At 67.3% G+C, this 18,872-nt stretch overlaps 1 protein-coding gene across 4 annotated transcripts in view; it reads right to left on the minus strand.

Moving 5' to 3' along the window:
* The window catches only part of LOC111145667 (ATP binding cassette subfamily A member 2), a 20,354-nt gene extending 1,620 nt beyond the window's left edge, over positions 1-18,734 (minus strand). Inside the window, exons 1-47 of one of the 4 annotated variants that reach the window (XM_022500749.1) lie at positions 18,648-18,734; positions 14,918-15,011; positions 14,613-14,615; positions 13,813-13,924; positions 13,547-13,710; positions 13,131-13,258; positions 12,855-12,965; positions 12,304-12,522; positions 11,598-11,965; positions 11,207-11,366; positions 10,276-10,404; positions 10,031-10,198; positions 9,860-9,956; positions 9,304-9,477; positions 9,122-9,224; positions 8,934-9,048; positions 8,454-8,644; positions 8,106-8,256; positions 7,821-8,025; positions 7,547-7,711; positions 7,279-7,459; positions 6,980-7,192; positions 6,682-6,878; positions 6,413-6,595; positions 5,992-6,176; positions 5,636-5,756; positions 5,127-5,366; positions 4,834-5,040; positions 4,461-4,563; positions 4,039-4,358; positions 3,743-3,956; positions 3,543-3,648; positions 3,336-3,447; positions 3,182-3,242; positions 2,929-3,103; positions 2,644-2,759; positions 2,414-2,561; positions 2,165-2,288; positions 1,923-2,055; positions 1,723-1,840; positions 1,348-1,526; positions 1,135-1,276; positions 931-1,065; positions 720-823; positions 545-637; positions 305-407; positions 100-237 (exon numbers count right to left, since the gene is read on the minus strand). In XM_022500749.1, coding sequence (XP_022356457.1) covers positions 100-237; positions 305-407; positions 545-637; positions 720-823; positions 931-1,065; positions 1,135-1,276; positions 1,348-1,526; positions 1,723-1,840; positions 1,923-2,055; positions 2,165-2,288; positions 2,414-2,561; positions 2,644-2,759; positions 2,929-3,103; positions 3,182-3,242; positions 3,336-3,447; positions 3,543-3,648; positions 3,743-3,956; positions 4,039-4,358; positions 4,461-4,563; positions 4,834-5,040; positions 5,127-5,366; positions 5,636-5,756; positions 5,992-6,176; positions 6,413-6,595; positions 6,682-6,878; positions 6,980-7,192; positions 7,279-7,459; positions 7,547-7,711; positions 7,821-8,025; positions 8,106-8,256; positions 8,454-8,644; positions 8,934-9,048; positions 9,122-9,224; positions 9,304-9,477; positions 9,860-9,956; positions 10,031-10,198; positions 10,276-10,404; positions 11,207-11,366; positions 11,598-11,965; positions 12,304-12,522; positions 12,855-12,965; positions 13,131-13,258; positions 13,547-13,710; positions 13,813-13,924; positions 14,613-14,615; positions 14,918-15,011; positions 18,648-18,713 — 7,074 coding nt within the window. In that variant the 5' untranslated portion in view covers positions 18,714-18,734. Of the gene's footprint in view, positions 1-99; positions 238-304; positions 408-544; positions 638-719; positions 824-930; positions 1,277-1,347; positions 1,527-1,722; positions 1,841-1,922; positions 2,056-2,164; positions 2,289-2,413; positions 2,562-2,643; positions 2,760-2,928; positions 3,104-3,181; positions 3,243-3,335; positions 3,448-3,542; positions 3,649-3,742; positions 3,957-4,038; positions 4,359-4,460; positions 4,564-4,833; positions 5,041-5,126; positions 5,367-5,635; positions 5,757-5,991; positions 6,177-6,412; positions 6,596-6,681; positions 6,879-6,979; positions 7,193-7,278; positions 7,460-7,546; positions 7,712-7,820; positions 8,026-8,105; positions 8,257-8,453; positions 8,645-8,933; positions 9,049-9,121; positions 9,225-9,303; positions 9,478-9,859; positions 9,957-10,030; positions 10,199-10,275; positions 10,405-11,206; positions 11,367-11,597; positions 11,966-12,303; positions 12,523-12,854; positions 12,966-13,130; positions 13,259-13,546; positions 13,711-13,812; positions 13,925-14,612; positions 14,616-14,917; positions 15,012-18,647 lie in introns of all 4 variants that reach the window. The other 3 variants (XM_022500751.1, XM_022500747.1, XM_022500748.1) reach the window with 3 other exon arrangements.
* Between the last annotated feature and the right edge of the window lie 138 nt (positions 18,735-18,872).

Below are 18,872 nucleotides of genomic sequence, written 5' to 3' on the forward strand. Positions count from 1 at the left end.
TGGAGAACGGCCCCACCCCCCGGGGGGCGGGGGGGGGGGGGGGCCGCGGGCCGGGGCCGCCCCCCCCGCCCCCCCCCCCCCCCCCCCCCCCGCACTCACATTGTCCAGCGTGGTCTGGCTGACGGAGTAGTCCTCGATGCCCAGCACGCCCACCACCTGCTCCATCTTGCTGAACACCTGAGCCAGCGAGATGTGCTCCGACTGGAGCTGGTACTGCACCTTCGTGTGGTGACGCTCCTGGGGGGATGCAGGGTCAGAGGCCGCTCAGCAGGCCCCCGAGCCCCACCCCTGGGGCCCCGCCCACCTTGAGCACCGCCTCCGGAAAGTTCCGGTTGAAGAACCGCACCACGTCCTTCACGTTCTGGCTGCTTTTGGTCCTTACGGTGATCATGTAGCCGTCTCCAAACCTGCGGGACAGGCCTGTGGCCCCGAGCGCCCGGCCCCACGCAGCCGGGCCCCCCGCCGCCACGGGTTGTGTCCCCGACGCCCCGTCACACACTCCACGTCCCGCCACCCCCACGCAGCGGCCACAGGTTCGGCTCACCTGTTCTTCAGGTGCTGGATGCTGCCCAGACAGCGCAGGCGCCCGTTCACCATGATGGCCAGACGCGTGCACAGCGCCTCGCACTCCTCCATGCTGCGGGCAGAGGCACAGGCTGGCGGGGCGGAGCCGCACACGGGGCGGGGCAGTGGGTGGGGGGGCGTGGGCGGGGACACACCTGTGCGACGTCAGCACCACCGAGCGCCCCGTCTTGATGAGGTCCAGAATGAGGTTCCAGAGGAAACGCCGGGCCTTGGGGTCCATGCCTGTGGTGGGCTCGTCCTGGGGGGCCGCCAGGCTCAGCCGCTGCAGCCGGCTGCGCGCGCTGCCCCCCACCCCCACCGGCTCACCAGAGGGCTAGGGGCGTGCCGACCCCCGCTCCGGCTCACCAGGAAGATGAAGGCGGGGTACCCGATGAGGGCGATGGCCGTGGACAGCTTGCGCTTGTTGCCGCCGCTGTAGGTGCCCGCGGGCTTATCCGCGTACTTGCTCAGCTCCAGCTTCTCCAGGGCCCACTTCACCACCTGGGGGCGAGACCTCACATCAGGGCCCGCCCCTTCCGTCGACCCCTCCCCTGCACGCGCGCCCCTCACCCGCGCCTCGTCCTTCCAGGGGATGCCGCGGAGCCGCGTGTACAGCTGCAGGTGCTCCCGGGCGGTGAGCTCGTCGAACAGGGCGTCGAACTGCGGGCAGTACCCCAGACTCTGCTGCACCTGGAGCAGCTCCTTGAGCACGCTGGGGACACCGAGCCGTCAGCGCCGGCGGCCGCAGCCACCCCACCCGCCCAGGCGCGCGCCCGCCTGCACCTGTGCCCGTTGACAAAGGCCTCGCCCCCCGTTGTGCTCTCATCACCGGTCAGCATCTTGAAGGTGCTGGTCTTGCCGGCGCCGTTCACGCCCAGGAGGCCAAAGCACTCGCCAGGACGCACGCCCAGGCACAGGCGATCCACGGCCAGGATGCGGCCGGTCTTCCGCGACTTGTACACCTGGCGCAGGGAGCCAGAGACCTGGCTAGCCCGCAGAGCCGCACCCCAACCTGGGCCCCGCCCCTGCCCGGAAACACGCCCCCACCGAGGCTCCACCCCACCCGGCCCGTCCCCACCAGGAAACACGCCTCCACCTGGGCCCCGCCTCCACTGGGGCTTACCCAGCCCAGCCCCTCTCACGAGCCTCAGGGCCCACCTTGGTCAGGTTCTCGATCTTGACCGTGTCGTTGTCAGCGTCCCCCCGCAGCACTCGCTGCCGCTCGCTGGCCACATCCACATCGTCCTCCACGGGTTTGGTGGACACTGGCATACGCCTGCGGGGACAGCGTGAGCAGTGCCATCGCCCAGTGCTCCCCAACTTGCTATGGCCCCATCTCCTGGCACTCCCCGACTCACTGTGGCTGCCGCAGGAAGTTGTACTGGCACATGATGGTGAGGAAGAAGCCGACAAAGCCTTCAACTGTCATGGCCACCAATCCCCTGGTGACAATGTCCCACTCGAACGGGGACTTCATCTTGTCAAACTGACCTGTGGGGCAGCTGGCTCAGGGCATGTGCCTGGGGGCTCCACCCACGCCTGCAAGTCCCCATCTCTGGGCCAGGCATGACCCGGCCGGCAGCCCGCCCACCCTGCTCACCAATCTTGGCGTAGTACTCGTTGATGTACTCGTTGTAGGCCATCTCCATGAGCCCGTGGCCCAGGTTGTAGTTGGGAAAGATGAGGAAGCAGCTTTTCAGGTAACTGTTGACCACCTTCAAGTCCTGGAGAGTCACAGGGGGTCACAGTGCCGCCTGCTGTGGCCCTCTCCCTGCCCCACACCCTCTGTGCCCTCCGTCCCACCACCCCCTGTGCCCCCCGCTCGGCTGTGTCCCCTCCGCTGCCCCACCTTGTCATGCTCAAAGAGCTGCAGCAGGAAGGTGGCCACGGTGGCCGTGATGCCGATGAAGAGATTGATGACAATGAGAAACACGTAGGCTGAGCTGGGTACCTCGAACCAGAAGGAGGCCGGGTACATGATGGGGGTGATAGACCACCTGTGGGTGGGTGGGTGCAGGGGGTCAAACCGGATGGCCCGCCCCCACCCCCAGTCCCACGACCCCGCCTGCTCCCCCTTACCCATAGAGCAGGAAGAGAGAGAGCACGGCAGGGAAGTTGGTGGGTGACGTGTACGCCGGCAAGTCAAACACGAACAGGATGATGACGCAGCAGGTGGCCGGGACCAGGTAGTTAAGCTACCAGACCAAGAGCGGCAGGTGAGGGCTCCAGGGCAGGGGGAGGGGCTCCAGGGCAGGGCCGGGGGTCTGGGGCCAGAAGTGGTAGGCCTGGCAGGAGACAGGGTCATGGGATAGCAGGGGTCTAGGGGTGACGGGAACCCCCTTGGCCACGCGGGGAGGGGCACACCATGTCCCACACGTAGTTGGCGAGCCAGTAGATGACGGGGTTACAGCCACTGACGAACTGCAGGTGCTTCGCCTTGGTGGACTTCTCGGCCACGAGGAAGACCACAAAACTGGCTGGGACGAAGGACATGGCCACGATGATGAAGATGGCAATGACCACGTCTGTGCCCTGCAGCCTGGGGGCAAGGCGGCCATCAGCCCCTGCCTGGCACCCTGTCCCGCAGCTGCACCCCCGCCCCCTGACCCGTACACACAGGTAATCCAGGGAGAGGCTGGCGCTCGTCTTGTTCATGGGGTGGTTGGTGACAGTGATGCCTACGGCATAAGGGAAGGCAGCCTCAGGGACCTGCTCCACACCGCCCTGCCCAACCCCCACCCCGCCCTGGCCCGCCCGCCCCGCAGGCTCACCATAGGCCGCGGGGTTGCCCTTGCTCTTGGGCAGGTTGGCCCGCAGGATAGCATTGTTGAGGCTGTTGAGGTACGTGGGCATGCTGTGGTAACCCTTGTTGTTGTAGAAAACCTGGAGGGACCCAGAAGTGCCCTAAGAGCGCTGTGGGCTCCTGCCCACCTCGCGCTGGAGCTGGGCGCCACAGGGCCTGGGGCCGCGCTGCTCACCTGGGCTGCCCGGCGCACGGCGATCTTCCGCACCATGATTGGGGCCCGGGCACCGAACGATGCCGGGATGGACTTCTGGACGTTGCCAAAGGTGATGGCCCCATACCTGGGCAGGCAGGTGGAGAGGCAGTGAGGCCCGACACGCAGTGGGTGGGCCACCCCCTCGCCCACAACCGGCTGGCGGCCCCCACCCCGCTCACCGGTGTAGCCGGAATCGGTCGGAGGTGAAGAGCAGGTACTCGGAGACATTGTGGCCGGTGACGTCGGTCAGGATGTCTCCGGTGACCACCCGCATCTGGGGTGGATGTCCACCCACACCACCCGGGCAGGAGAAGCCAGTGCCCTGCGCAGAACAGGTGCAGCGGATGGGCTCCCGCACCAGGCGTGGCAAGGAGGGCGCCGACGTCCAGTTGTCTGTGGGTGCAGCGGGCAGCATCAGCTCAGGCCTGTGCCGCGCCCCCCCCCCCAGCCCCCGGCAGCCTGGGAGGACCCATACCTGGCCCAGAGGTGGGGGGCAGCGAAGCATTCCAGGCCTGCAGCGGGTCCTCCTCTGGGGACACAGGGGAGTCAGACGGAGCGGGGGAGGGCGGGGGAGGCACGAAGTTGGACAGCGGCAGCCCCTGTGAGAAGGACTCCAGGCACATGCTGTCAAAGAACGCCGCGGCCAGCAGGCGGGACTCGCCGCTGCTCAGGTTCAGCACGGGCCCCAGGGAGCCGTTGGCCGGAGACTTGAGCACACAGGTGGCGCCCACACCCGACGGCAGCCGGAACGTGCTCACGAGCTGCTGGGGGCTGGCGTCCGGGGACAGTCGCAATCTGGGGGAACCCGCGGTGTGAGTCTGGGTGGGGAGAGGCCCGCCCATCTCCGCGCCCTCAGCCAGCCCTTGCCCACCACAGCTGCCCAGTGGGTGGCCTCACCGGTCCTCCTGGCGCTCCTCGTTGGCGTAGGGGATGAAGTTGCCGCGGGGCTGGGTATAGTTGTGGTACTGAGAGGGTGACAGGACCAGCGGGGGCAGGTCACCTGGAGGGGTGCACGGGCAAGCCTGAGCACGCTCCGACTGCCTACCAGTGGCCCCTGGGCCTAGGTTTCTCCTTCCCAAAACTCTTAGTGTCCAGGTTTGGGGTCTGGGTCCCGAGGAGGCATGAGTCCCAGACAAAGCCCACAGAGTGCCTGCGGGCTCGGATGTAGGGAGCAGTCCCAGCACGGGTGGTCAGGAGTGGGGAAGAATCACAGTCCCACCAGAGAGGGACGCTGGCCCCCGAGTCCCCCTGCCTGGCCCAGCAGCCCTACCGATCTCAGGGACAGAGAGGGCCACGGTCATGGCCACGCAGACGAAGAAGGCGGGGAGCAGGATCTGGGAGGACAGCGCCTTGGAGTTTCGGCGAGCGCAGTGGAAGCGCTTCACCAGCAGCCCGTGGAACTGGCGCACCTTCAGCCACCAGCCCTCCAGCTTGCGGCTGCCCTGGCCGGCCCTCGCGAGGGCCTCCGCCTCTGCTCCTGCATGGGGAGCAGAGGCTGAGCGGGCGGCCCCTGGCCCCCCCCCCGCCCAGGGACCCCGCCCACCCCACCCAGCCGCCCCCCACCTTGCAGGCTGACGTTGTCGGGGTCCTGTAGGTTGTCAAGGAGCGGGCGGTAGTCGCCATAGATGTCCGCGTAGGGGGCTCCCTCGTCACCACGGGCAGAGCCCACGGAGGACGCGGACTGCAGGGATACCTGGGACCGCGCCAGCTCCGCGCACCGGGCCAGGCCGCCAGCACGTGCCTCCCCCAGCGAGGCCGGACCCTCTGCCCCAGGGAGAGCGTCTTTCCTGGACTCCTTCACGTCTGCCGCCACAGAGGGGCCAGGGCGGGGAGAAGCGGGGCTCAGTCCCCATGCTCGCCCACCTGCCCCGGAGAGCCCGCAGTCCCACGGCCGCCTCCCTGTCCGGGCTCCTCAGCCCCAGCCAGCCCGGCTGAGACTGGTAGCATCTTGTTCCCACCCAGGGCCCTTGGCCCCCAGAGCCAGGGGAAGAGTGAACCGCCCGGCCCAAGGTCAGGCCCCCGGGGGTAGGGGTGCATTTGCAGGACTGAGGGGCCGCTCTGGGACTGCTCACCGGCCTCACTGTTCTCCAGAGACTGGTCCTCCTCCGACACCTTGAGGAACACCTCCTCCAACGTGGTGTCCATCAGCCCGAAGCTGCTCAGGTGCAGCGCATCCAGACTCTGCTCCAGGTGCTGCGAGGGGCTGCGTGTGACCCGGCGCGGCCCGGGACCCATCGGGGGCACCCCCGGCCCCGAGCCCGCTGCATACAGCTAGAAGGGGCCCTGCCCCTGAGCCCGCTGCACCCCACAGCTGAAAGAGACCCCGGCCCTGAGCCCGCTGCACCCCACAGCTGAAAGAGACCCCGGCCCTGAGCCCGCTGCACCCCACAGCTGAAAGGGACCCCGGCCCTGAGCCCGCTGCGCATACCTGGAAGAGACGCTCGAAGGCCCCCTTCTTGGCGGCCTCGCTAGGCAGGATGTAGGAGAGCTCTGTGCTCGTGTCGGAGACCAGGAGACAGGAGGCCACGTGCTTGCGGATGAACTGGGAGACCTGGGGCTCCGAGCAGCTGCTCAGCTGGGTGCGGCCGGGGGGGCTGGCTGGCAGTCCTGGCTCTAGGAAGAGAAGGAATACAGAGGAGCCACACTCAGGGGCTGGAGGAGGACAATTCTCTACAGGGGCGCAGCCAGGACAAAAGAACGGACGTGAGAAGAAGGAGCCCCAGGCCCGACCGGGCATGCTAGGCTCGCCGGGGCAACAGCGGGGCCCAGCCCGGACGCTCACGGGGCTGGGAGAAGGGGTCCTGGGGCAGGCGGGGCCCCAAGCCGGCTCAGGCTGCATCTGCACAGACCTTGGGGGTCCCCGGCCTCAGCAGGCTGCTTGACCAGAGTGAGGCGGTAGCCATCCCCGTAGGCGCCCTTGAGGAAGAGCGGGGAGCCACAGCACTTGAGCTTCCCGTGGGAGATGATGGCGATGCGGTCCCCGAGCAGGTCGGCCTCATCCATGTGGTGGGTGGACAGCAGGATGGTGCGGCCTGGGGGAGCCCAGGGTCAGGGTCAGGGCGCCGGGATGGGCAGGGCCAGGTGGGGGCCGCCCACGGCCGCCCCGCGCCCTGCTCACCCGGCTTGTACTTGAGGATGAGGTCCCAGATGGCTCGGCGTGCGTAAGGGTCCACGCCTGCAGTGGGCTCGTCCAGGATGATGGCGCGCGAGCCGCCCACGAAGGCAATGGCCACGGAGAGTTTGCGCTTCATGCCACCCGACAGCGTCTGCACCAGCGAGTGCCGCTTATTGGACAACTCCAGGTCCTCGATCATCCTGAGGCAGGGACAGGGTGGGAGTGGGCATGTGGGCCTGGGCCCTAGGGGCTGGGATGCTGGGGTCCCCGCAGGCCTGGGCCCCTCCCTGCCCCCACCCACTTGTCCATCTCCTTGCGGATCTCCTCCTGTGCCATGCTCTTGAGCCTCGAGTAGAACCAGAGGTGCTCCTCCACCGTGAGCCGGTCAAAGAGCACGTTGTGCTGCGGACACATGCCCAGGTTCTTGCGAATCTCGTCCATCTCCGTGCGGATGTCGTGCCCATAGATGGTGGCCGACCCCGAGGTCGGTGGGAACAAGCCAGTGAGGATGGACCTGGGAGGGCAGGCAGGGTCAGGACCCCCGCCTCCCACAGGGGGCCCACCCGGCTGCCCTGGTAAGGGCTCTGCCCCGGCGCTCACATGGTAGTTGTCTTGCCGGCCCCGTTGTGGCCCAGGAAGGACACCACCTGGTTCTCGTAGAGGTTCAAGCTCAGCCTGTTAAGAGCCAGCTTCTTGTCATTCTTGTAGACCTTGGTGAGCTTGTCCACGCAGACCACCAGCGGCAGGTGGGTGGGCTCCTCCTCCATGCCCCGCATCTCCTCTGCACCAGGGCAGGGGGTCAGCTCAGGCTGCCCAGGGCCCCCAAGACCCCAGAGTGCCCCAGCCAGCACCCCGGCACCCGCCTCACCCAAGCGCCGGGTCTCCATAGCACAGGCCTGGTCCTCCTCCATGACACTGAGCCGGGGGGCGTGTGCCCACGGCCAGCTCCACTCCCAGGCCTCCGTGCGCCCGCTGCCCAGCCAGTAGGACTTCTGCAGTGGGAAGTACCAGGGCCGGGGCAGCCCGTACATGCCTGGGGGGGGCAGGGAGTGGAAGAGGGGCTGACCTGGGGCCTGGGGTGACTGTCCCCCCTGGGGAGCCACACATGCTCTCCTTCCCGGCAACAAAGAGTTGGCGGGTACCTGGGTGAACAGCCTCAATGTACCACGTGAGCACGCCATAGACGGCGGCGTCCACCATCAGCATGGTGACAGCCAGGAGCAGGTTGAAGTCGTCACCTTCCACAGGCGACTGGCTGAACGTGTGCCACTGGATGCCCACGCCGGCCACCTCGTACAGCGCAAAGTACTTGGAGCCCAGGCCGAAGGCTGTTGTGGACATCAGGGACTGAGGGGATGGGGCAGGGGGTTGTCAGCGAGAGCAGGAGGCCAGACCCCACCCCCACCCTGCCCAGCCGTGACCCTCACCGCAATGCACTTCTCAAAGGCAGTAATCTTGTCATGGGCCACCTCCTCGCGGATGGCCACATACATGTAGGGCACGTAGCTCAGGAAGTAGATGATGCCGCCGCAGGCCGAGGCCAGCTTGGCCTTGGAGTACAGCACGGACACCAGGAAGCTAGGGCAGTGCAGACCATGGGCCATCAGCCACACACAACCCTTAGCGCAGGGCCCTGAGCCCTCCCAGAAGGCCCCTCCAGGGTACAGAGCCGCTCCGAGAGGGGTGTGTCTGGACTCCTGGGTGATGCGAGGGGTACTCTGCCAGGGCCCAAGCACGGCTCCCTCCCGGCCTGCAGCCAGCCACTCGGAGCTCACCAGAACATGATGGTGGCCACGGCATAGACGGCCAGGAAGAGCCAGATGATGAACACGTGGCTGTGCATGAGCACTTGGCCGTACTTGAGGATGGCCGTGAGAGCCGTCACGGAGATGGACAGCTGCACGAAGCCGGTGATGAACCAGGCCACCCAGTGCACCGCGTTGTTCAGTCCCATGGTCTTCATCACCTGCGGCGGGTGGGCAGCTGGCTGGGGCAGGAGGCCTCGGCCCACGGGAAGGGACACCAGGAAGGACTAAGCTGCCTCTACCACTCCGTCCCCCTCCACCTCTGCCCCCACCCCCACCCCTCCCTCCGTCCCCCCACCTCTGCCCCCCACCCCTCCCTCCGTCCCCCTCCACCTCTGCCCCCCACCCCTCCCACCGTCCCCCGACCTCTGCCCCCACCCCCGCCCCTCCGTCCCCCTCCACCTCTGCCCCCACCCCCGCCCCTCCGTGCCCCCACCCCCAGCCCCCCACCTCCTTCAGCCGGTGCTCCTTCTCCGCTACAATGTGCTGGATGGTCATGGCCACCGAGTAGACCCAGGAGATCACCATGCAGAGCGGCATCATGTGCTCGATGACAAACAGGAAGCTGGGGTGGGGCAGGGGCGTGAGGGGAGGGGCTCAGCCTGAAGGGGGGGAGGGCAGCCTCCCCCCACACTCACTCGTCTCGCGTGTAGCAGGGGTAGGGAAACATCTGCACGTAGTTGCCGGGTTCCACCACGTCGTGTCCCACGAAGGTGTTGATGATGGCGCGCTCCATCATGTCTGCGGGCAGAAGGGGTCAGCCGTGGGCGGGCGGCCGCTGGGCCCTCCCCGTCACCTTGGGCCCGGGAGCGGGCCTCACCCTGGATCCAGACGAAGCCGTATAGAAAGTAGAAGCGGCCGCCGGTGTTGGGCCCCGGCCGCCAGTAGGCCCGGCGGATCTCATTGGTTTTCTCGGTGAAGCTGGAGTTTTGGCGGATCTTGTAGTGCACGTGGGGCGGCAGGGAGCCGTCCTTGCGGGTCTGGAAGATCACGCCTGGGGACAGGAGGAGCAGGTGGAGGGACAGAGCCCGGCTGACTGGGGGGGCGGGGACAGAAAGGGGCGGGTCCTGGCTAGGGCAGAGCCGGGATTGGCTTAGGGGAGGGGCGGGGCCAGGGAGAAGGTGGGACCAGGGTTGGGGAGCCGGCAGGGTGTGGGTTGGAGGGCCCCCACTCTCCCAACCCGCAGGGAGGGGGCGGGGCGTGGAGGGGGCAGGGCTGGGAAGCGAGGGGCGGGGCCAGGGAGGAGGTGGGGCCAAGGTGGGGTGAAACTGGAGAAGGGAACTGGGCACAGGGGGCAGGTAAAGTGGGAGAGAGACTGGGGGTTGCGGCTGGAGCGGGGAGAGGCAGAAGAGCAGGGCTCAGGGGGACCAGCTCACTGGCGAACACGGTGACATTGTCCTGGTAGGCCTGGTTGAGGGTATAGTTGACGATGCTCTCCTCGTCGGGAAAACCCTTGAAGATGTCCACACTCACCTGGGGGGAGGGGCAGTGTTGGAGCCAGCCCCGGGCACCAGCCCAGCGGAGCCCGCGTGGCTCGCCCACCCCACCTTCGACATGAACTGGATCCAGCCACAGGCCGCGTTGTCAATGGTGTCCAGCTGCTGCAGGAGGGCCGAGCCATTGGGCAGCGAGAAGTTGTCCTGACGCAGGGCGGGCGGCAGCTCCTCCAGGGACAGGTTCAGGGCCTCGGGGTGCAGCCGCAGCTCTGCCACATACTGGGGTGGGGAAGGACTGGCTCAGGGGGTGGCCCAGGACACAGAGGGGCCCCGCCCCCGCCCAGCGCCCCCAGCACCTCCCGCAGCCAGCGAAGGTGCCGCTGCAGCCTGCCCTGCTCCAGGAAGCTGCGGATCTCCGCGGAGATGTTGAGCCACACTTGGGCGTAGTGGGTCACGTTGCCTACAAAGGCAAAGGTCTCGTTGGCCTGCAGAGGGTGAGGGAATGGGTCACGGGGCTCACGGGAAAAGCCCAGCCAGCAAGGGGGTCCTCCACTCCTTTGTCTCCCCCCAGGCCAGTCCTTTGCCAACAGCCACTCCTGCTCTGGCCAGACTTGCACCTGGGTGCTGGAAACCCTCCCCTCCCCACCTTCCTGAGACCACCCAGAGTGCTGGCGAGGCCCCACCCCCAGGGCAGCCTGGCTTCCAGCTTTCCCAGTTCACCCACTGGGCCTTCCCAGCTCCTCTGCTGGGCCCTTCTCCACGTGTCCCTTGAACAGCTCTGACACCCACCCTCCTTGCCCCCACACTCGTCCTAGAAGCCCCTCCACAGGCTCCCCCCTTCCTGGGTCATTTCCAGCCCAAGTTTCTACTTCTCTCTGACTGGACTTCTCCCCTGGAATGGGCCCTGGCAGACCACCCAGCTGCCCCACCCAAATCTGGCCCACCGGAGGCTGCCCTGGGAGGTCTCTGCAAGTGGCCCTCCTCTATCCAAACCAGCACTGCCTGCCCTGGCCATTCCCAGCCAGGTCAGAACCCTGCACCTAACTAGCCAGCTCAGGGGACCCCCACAACAGCCCCACTGTACCCCTGCATCTTGAACGCGCCGTCCCCCCGTCAGTCCTCCAGTCCCTGTCCCCCAGCCAAGTCAGAGCTCAAACTCTGCAGCCCCTCCCAGGGCAGTTCTACGGACCCCAGTCTGCACAGGGGTCCCGGAGGCCCCCTGCCCAGCTCCTTCAGCTACTGCCCCAGAAGGAGACAGAAGGCCCCCAACGTGCCAGACTCGCGAACCTTGAGAATGACGCGGTCCGCCTCGGAGCCCGCTGGTGCATACAGGATCTTGGGATTGCTGGTCATAAGGTGCACGAGGAGCCCCAAGTTCCGCTGCTCCTTGCTCGTGAAGCCCAGGGAGCTCATGTTGCCCCGCCGCAGCGCCTCCGGCTCGATGGTGCTAGCGCGGGGGGGCGGGAGGTCAGGGGCGGGTCTGGGGGCGTGTCGGCGGGGGGGGGGGGCTGGAGGCGGGGCTTCCAGAGGGGGCGGAGCAGAACCTCAGGGTGGGAGGGGTGCATCGGGAGGGGCGGGGAGTGGGGCCGGGATCCCAAGTCGGAGCCGGGTGTGTGGGCTCAGAGCCTGGCCTCGGAGGTAGGCCCCACTCCATCTGCTTTCCCCGCCGCCCACCTACCGGTTGTTGCCACACAGGATGGGCTGCAGACCGGCCCAGAGCTGCACGAAGGCGGAGCACTGACCCTGCTGCGCATCTGAGGAGGCGGGGGTTGCCGCGGCCCGGGCGCCCTCCTCCGCAGAGGAGTTGGAGCTCGTGCCCCCTGCAGCTCCGGTGCCGTTCACTGTCCTTCCAGGGCCGCTGGCTGAGGGCCCCGGGGCACGTCGGGCGCAGGCGCCCTGGGGCAGCAGCAGGGCCAGGGCCGAGAGGACGTCCACATCCTGCAGAACTTTCTGGGCGTCCAGCAGGTCCTCCAGCAGCACCTGCAGCCGCTGCGGGGGTGCTGGCTGCTGCTGGGGAGCCGAGGCGTTGGGGGCATCCAGGCCCAGCTGATGGGAAAGGGGGAAGGTGTGCGGATGCAGGCCCAGGAAGGAACACGGCCCCGGGCTGATGAGAAGGTGGGAGACTGAGGTCGGGTGAAGGACACGGGACACAGGCCGGGATGAGAGAGGCTGAGGGAGAGTCTGCCGGGGGTGGGGGGGCTGCAGGGAGCACTGGCTAGGGGCTGGGAAACAGACTGGGGGAGGACATGGGGCATGGCTCACTAGGGGTGGATGCGACACCCAACCACAGGCACATGCCCTGGCAGCCATGGGCCCAAGGAGCCCCAGCATCTCCTCCAGCCAGGGCCATGGGCCTGGGGGCCAGCAGGCAGGCAGGCCCTCACCTGCTGGGCAATCTTGGCCACATCCAGCTGGTTGTGGAGCTCAGCAGCCAGCCTAGAAAAGCGCTGGGCACGGGAAGCAGCCTGCCCACTGCAGATGGCGTCCCGGTAGCTCTGCAGCGCAGTCTGCTGACCCTGGGGCACAGTGAGGACCCGGCCCAGCTCCCCGGAGCCCTGTGCACATGTCAGCTGCTCCAGGAGGGCGGGGGCCAACAGCAGCTCCTGGGGGTAGGGTGCGGGGGACAGCCAGGAAGGAACATCAACCAAGAAGGACCAAGGCCCAGCCCAAGACGGCCTCGGGCCTCCCCCGCCACCCTGGCCCGCGCCAGGTCTGAGACAGCCCAGGTGCCTGTGATGGGCGGGGGGTGGGGAGAGTGGACACACATCACTCTCCTGCTCTCCGCCCACATGCTAGCCACAGACTCCCAGGGAACGACCTCATCCCCAAAAGAAGCTCGCAATTATCAAGGGGGCCCCTTTCTTCACCCTCTTGGGTGGAAACCCCTAACCAGAGGCTGGCGGTGTGTTCCCATCCCACTAACAGGTCCTCTTACCTCCATCCGGAATAGGGGATTGCTACCCAGGCGGCTCCAGGGCTCCCGACCCCTGGGGAGTCCTGACCCCACATCCAGAGCAGGGGAAGGGCCAAAAAGCAGCTGATAGACCTGGAGGGGAGAGGGGTTTGGCTCAGGCCATGGGGTCCCAGAGCCCCATATCCCCTCTCCTTGCTCTCCATTCCTATAAGCAGGGGAGGGCAGAGAGGTCCGCGGGGCCAGGAGCTGTCCCAAGAGAAGACCCGTGCTCCCTGCAGACGCTCGCCCCCTCCTCACCTCCGGCAGGTCCACCCGGGCAGCCAGGAGTGCCTGGGCTGTGCTATTAGGGAGCGACAGATTCTGCATCAGGAAACGCCAGAGCTCCCGTGGGTCCCTGGCCACTGAGCCCAGAGAGAAGGACGACACTGGACAGGCAGAAGGACGGTGCTGAGGGAAAGCTGGGCCCGGGGTAAAGGAACCCGGCATAGACGCAGAGCCCAGGTGCCCGCACCAGATTTGGACATGGGGAGGGCAGCTCAGCGGGGTCCGCCCAAGCTCCTATGCCCCAGGAACCCAGAGCGACGGCCCAGACGGACGCCCTGACGCTGGCCCGCGGCCAGGAGAGACCAAGCCGGGATTTGAACGCAGCTGACACGGCGGCCTGGGCCCCGAGCTCCCCAGCAGAGGCACAGCCTGAGCTGTCCCGGGCATACCTGTAGGTCTGTCCAGGTGGCTCTCCCAGGGGTCCGGGCCAGAGCGGAGGGCCTCCAGGTGCTGGCGCAGGGCCTCGAGCTCCGAGCCCAAGCTGGGCCGCGCCGGGTCAAACAGGTTGCCCTCCTCCACCACACGGTTGAGGCTCTCCAGCAGCTGAGTGACCCTGCACCGCCATCGGAGGTCACCCACTGGCCTCTGTGGGGGGCGGGGGTGGGGGCACTCACGTGGAGTTGGCGGACTACAGGGGCGGGGGCGGGGCACTCACGTGGAGTTGGCGTACTGTAGGAAGCCAAACTCGTCCCGCTGGCCGTCTGGGCACAGAGACTGCATGACAGGCAGGAGGCCCGCGGAGGTGAGGGGCGCCGCCGTGTAGAAAGCTGTGGGGGGGGTCGGGGCAGGTGAGAGGGCCCAGGGGCGAGGGGCGGAGACAGGAGAGGGCCAGGGAAGGAGTCAAGAAAGGGGAGGGGGACGAAGGCCAAATAGAGAAAGTTAGAGAGAATCCGGGAGGAAAAGCGGCTTCAGACGGGGGCAGAGGGCCAAGAGTTCCGGTGCAGGTGACCCCAGCAGGTCAGAGGTCAAAGGGTGTCTGGCCATCCCTTCCCCATAACTCCCGCGGTGTCCCTCTTCCCTCAGCCACCCAAGGCCAAAATGCCTGACACCCTCCCTAAGAATTCAGGTGTGGCACTGCCCACAGGGCCCAGGGGAGCACATGGGGCCCCCACTGGGCAGTGACCTCTGACCTCTCTGGCCAGTTGGTTAGCAGGGAGAACGCAGGAGCCCATGGGGGTCTGAGGGGAGAGCAGCCGGGTGACCCAGCCCCAGCCCTGCAAGGTGGGGCCAGGCGACCCCACAGAGAGATGGACACCCCCACCCCCAGAAGCTTGACCTGGGGGCCACCGTGGTCCAGGTCTCCTTCGGCACCCCCCACCCCCACCCCCTTGTGCCGGCTACCCCCGACAGTGGGCAAGGGCTTTGGCAGGACCCGGCCAGGCCAGGAAAGGCTGTTAACGCAAGCGGGGGCAGGGCGCGCTCAGGCCGCACCAGGAGGGCCGCTCGCTCACTTACAGACTGCATGCGGGCCCAGGAGGAGGACAAGAGACCATGCGGGGGGCAAAACAGAACAGGAGAACAGTGAGGAACGGCCGGCGGCCCGTCCTCCAGCCCGGCCAGGAGGCACGGCCAGGGACCACACAGGGGAGCAGGCGCACGGACCGCACCAGGACAGTGCGGGAGCTGGGACACGTGTGGGGTCACGTGCACCCAGGACCCCACGAGGGACACAGTGAGAACTGCCTGCCCCACCCTGCCCACCCAGCTGTGCCCTGGGGCCCCCCCACTCCCCCCCCCGCCCCCCGCCCCGGGACACTCACCTTCTTTCACAGAGATGGTCGGTTTCTTCTGCCGAAGCCCCAGCAGGATGAAGAAGAGAACCAGAGGAATGAAGATCTCAAAGGCCAAGACCCACTGGAAAGGGCGGGCTGAGTCAGGCCACCTGCCCGGGGCCCACACCACCTGCCCGGGGCTGGACAGGACAGACCCGAGCCCTCCTCTCCCCAGACAGATCGATGTCTTCCTGGCAGGCAGGGCCAGCCCCGCCCAGCCTGGACCCCACACTGCCCCACACAGCGACCACAGAAGGTCAACCCAGGCCCTTCAGGGCCAACAGAGTTTGCCTCCCCTTTCTTCAAGGTCCTTTTCTATGGGTGAGGACATGAGTGTTGTCTGGCCCAAGCAAATCTGCCCTCTTGCACACCCAACCCAAGTTCTGGTGCCATGGGGATTCGCCAGCAGGGACAAGCCAGTCAGCTTGTGGTCCACTAGGACCCATGAATCTGCCCAGCTCAGCTTCTCCTTCCCCACCTTCTCGTGGCTAGGATCTTAGAGATGGTCTTGGGTGCCAGCTACAGCTCCCACACTCCCGCAGGGCCAGCCCGCCTCACTGTGACAGCGCCATCACACCCCACAAGACAAGGCCTGGATAACCGGAGGCATGGCTCGGGTCCAGGCCTCTGAGCCTCCAGGAAAACCTGCGCAGAAGTATGACAGCCCCAAGTTCCTTCTTCTGGCCTGGCCCCTCTCCCTCACCCCACGTGGCTCCAATGGGCTCAACAGCCCTGCCTGTGCTCCCCAGAACTCTCCTCTATTCCCAGGACTGCTCCTGGCACCCCCGGCTGGGCACCAAGGAGAGCGCTGGCAGAGCCTGCTGGGGTAGGAAAGGAACGTCAGAGGCCCCCAGGCCCCGGCTTCCCTGTGTCTTGCCTGGAAAACGGAAGGACTTCTCTGTCTGTGACCCTGTTCCCCCTCCTAGCTCAGGCAGGGAAGGTGGAAAGAGGACCTCGGGCCCACTGCTCTGTGGCGGAGCCTGTGCCCCGCTCAGCCCCGAGACGCATCTTGACCCTCACCCCACCAGCGCTTCTCAGAGGACCAGGTTTCCTTTATCCTCACCCCCACCGCAGAACAGACTCCACGGCCCCCACGCCGGTGGCATGCCGTCTGGCCCGGGGCCCAGGCTCCCGCGGTTGTTTACCCGCTCTGACAATAGTGCTCTGTGGTCTGGAACACCCCACTGTGGTCCGCACCCCATACCCGCCCCAGTCCGTGCCAGCCTCCATCCCCTCCCCGAGCCAGAAGCCAGGCCAGGGCTAGCCAAGGAGGCAACATGGGCACCCGCAGGGCTGGGGACAGGCACCTGTGCCACACACACGTACAGAGCCAGGGTGGCTGCATGCATCGCAGGTGGCCAGGGTCATGGCCAAGGTACCAGCCCCACCCACACCCGCCCACCACTGGGCACCTCCACCGTGTAACTGCAGCAGCAGGCCAGTGCTACCTCCTCGTTGCTATAGCAACGGCCGCAGGAGCTGCTGGGAGGAGGGAGGCCTGCTGGGCAGGCGGGCGGGCGGCCAGAGGGGCATCTGGTTACAGTGGGCACAGGTTCAGCCTCACCTGGGAGCCCCACTAGAGCGTGCCACCAGGCCCACAAGGGAGTCAAACCCCGGTCCCTTGAGATGAGCCTGGGGCCCCCATGCTGTTCCCGGGCCTAGGTGCCCCCTCTGGGCCTGAGCCACCTCCAGCTGTGCCAAGGGGAGAACAGAGGAGAGCTGAAGAGGGAACGGCCTGACTCTGCCCAGTGGTGAGGCCATGGCAGCCCAGGCTAAGAGGGGACAGGCGACACTCCCAGATGGAGAAGCCCCAGGACAGAGGCCCTTGGTTCCTACCCTTCAAACCAAGCTTTCCAGGAATGCCCCCACCCTCCAGAGAAGCCCACAGCATAAAGAGCAAACCTCTGCTCGCTGAGCCCACAGGTCTGACCCTGAAGCCCCAGACCCTCCCCAGGAAGTGGGGGGTCAACAGGAGTGTGCCAGATACCTGGCCCACCCAAGCCCCCTGCACAAGCCCAGAGAGGCCTTAGCCCCCCTGGAAGAAAAATTTTTGATTGCTGTGGCCTCAGGCTAAGGACCTCCATGTGGCCTGACCAGCCCCTGGTAGTGCTCCTGGGCAGGGGCAGAGGAAGATTCTAGGGAAGGCCTGACCTAGCAAGTGGGGGCCACTCCTGGCTGGAGGGCTGTGGACACCTCCCAGCCGCTTTCCAGTCCCCCACAGGCCACTGCTCCCTTCCCTGAGCCTTGAGATCCCCAGTGGCTACAGGGGCCATCATTCCAGCCTCTGCCTCCAGCCCTTGGGGTGCCCTTACTGCCAAGAACCCTGGGGCTAATGCATGCCCACATCCCGCTCCCCTTTCTCCTCTGAGCCCTGCCCTGCTGTCCCCAGTAACCCAAAATCTGAAGCAGGGACAGCTGCACCGGAGGCTGCAGGCCTGACCCACGGGACCCAGGGCCGGCCAGCCCCACGCACGTGGGCAGGTGGGCAGGGAGTATACTCAGCCCTGGTTCCCCGCCGGGCTCAGGTGCCCAGGGGAGCCCTGCCAGGCCGTGCTGATGGCCACCCTGCCCTGTCTGTGGTCCCAGGGTTCGTACTATGCACTTCAAAGCCCTTCTCAAGGAGGGTCCCCGGTGGGAGCTCATCAGCCCCAGGAGACTCCAAGTCAGGTGGGAGAGGGTGAGGATGAGAGGCTGCTTTGTCCTCAAGCCCCCCACTCCGGACCCCAGCCTGCTCTGGGCTCCTTGTGGAAAATCCTCAGGGCCCATTCAGAAATCCGAGCGGCCGGGGCCTCTCTGGTGCCTGTGCTGCTGTGGGCTAGGCGGCACAACAGGAGGGGCCCCAGCCTTTCGAAGGGCAGGGGTGCTGAGTGAGGGCCAGCATGATGGCATCCCTACGGCCTGAGGCTGGCCGCTCACCAGGACTTCTGTCCCTGACAGCTGCTGCGTCCTGTGCACTCAGGACCCTGGCTGCCCCAGACACAGGGCAGGGGGCTGGGGTGCTTGGGGGTCCCAGCTCCAATCAGCAGGACCAGGCCCCCAGAGGGGGCTGGGGTTGGGGAGATGGGAGGGTGGATCAGCCTCAGGGAGGACTGCTCCAGAGGACAAAAGGGTGCAGGGATGCAGACTGGCCGGTGCTGGCACAGCAAGGATACTCCCGTTCGTGAGAGAGCAGGAGCAAGGGCTAGCAGACTTGGGGGAAGGGCAGGAGGGAGGAGGAGAGGTGTCTGTCCAAGGGCAGGGAGGTGGTGGTGCAGGGAGGGAAAGGGCAGGGTCCCTGCAGGGGCTCCAGAGGAAGCTGGGCCCAGAAACTAAGGACCTTCTGGGCTGGAGAGAGTCTCCCAGGCCAGCCCTCCGTCCCAGTAATGAGGGCCTCCCGCGACACCAGCGTCCTGGGGCCGCTCGCCCCCGACCCGAACCGCTCGCCCCGAAGAGCGCACCGCGCGGGGCGTCCATCCCGTGACTCAGCCGCGCACCGCGAATGTCAGCGGCCGCGGGCGGCGGGCTGGGCATGGCCGAGTCCTCTTCCCGGAGGCCGGAGCCCGCAAGGGCGCACGGGGTCCCGGCAGGGAGGGGAGCTGGGGCCCGCCGCCCCGGGGGCCCTCCCGGGGTCTGCGCGCGCCCCGCCCGGCCGCACGTGCGCGCGGAAAGCGCGCCGCCGGGCCCCCGTGCGCGCGCCCTCAGGCTCAGGGCAGGCCCGGAGGCGCGCGGGGCGGCTCACCGGGCTCCGGCGCTTCAGCGTCACGTTCTTCCAGAGCAGCAGCTGCAGCTGGTGCAGGAAGCCCATGGCGGGGCCGCGCTCCGGCCGCCCTCGCGCCGCGGCCCGCTCCTCTGCGCGCCCCGCCGGCCCCGCCGCCCGCCGCGCCGCTCGGCATCGCCCGCGCGAGGCGGGGCCTGGGGCGTCGGGGACCGGCTCCACGCTGGCTCCGCCCCGGCCGCCGCGCCA

Source organism: Enhydra lutris, unplaced genomic scaffold (assembly GCF_002288905.1).
Source record: "Enhydra lutris kenyoni isolate GAN:26980312 unplaced genomic scaffold, ASM228890v2 scaffoldscaffold13, whole genome shotgun sequence".
Taxonomy (NCBI): Eukaryota; Metazoa; Chordata; class Mammalia; order Carnivora; family Mustelidae; genus Enhydra; species Enhydra lutris.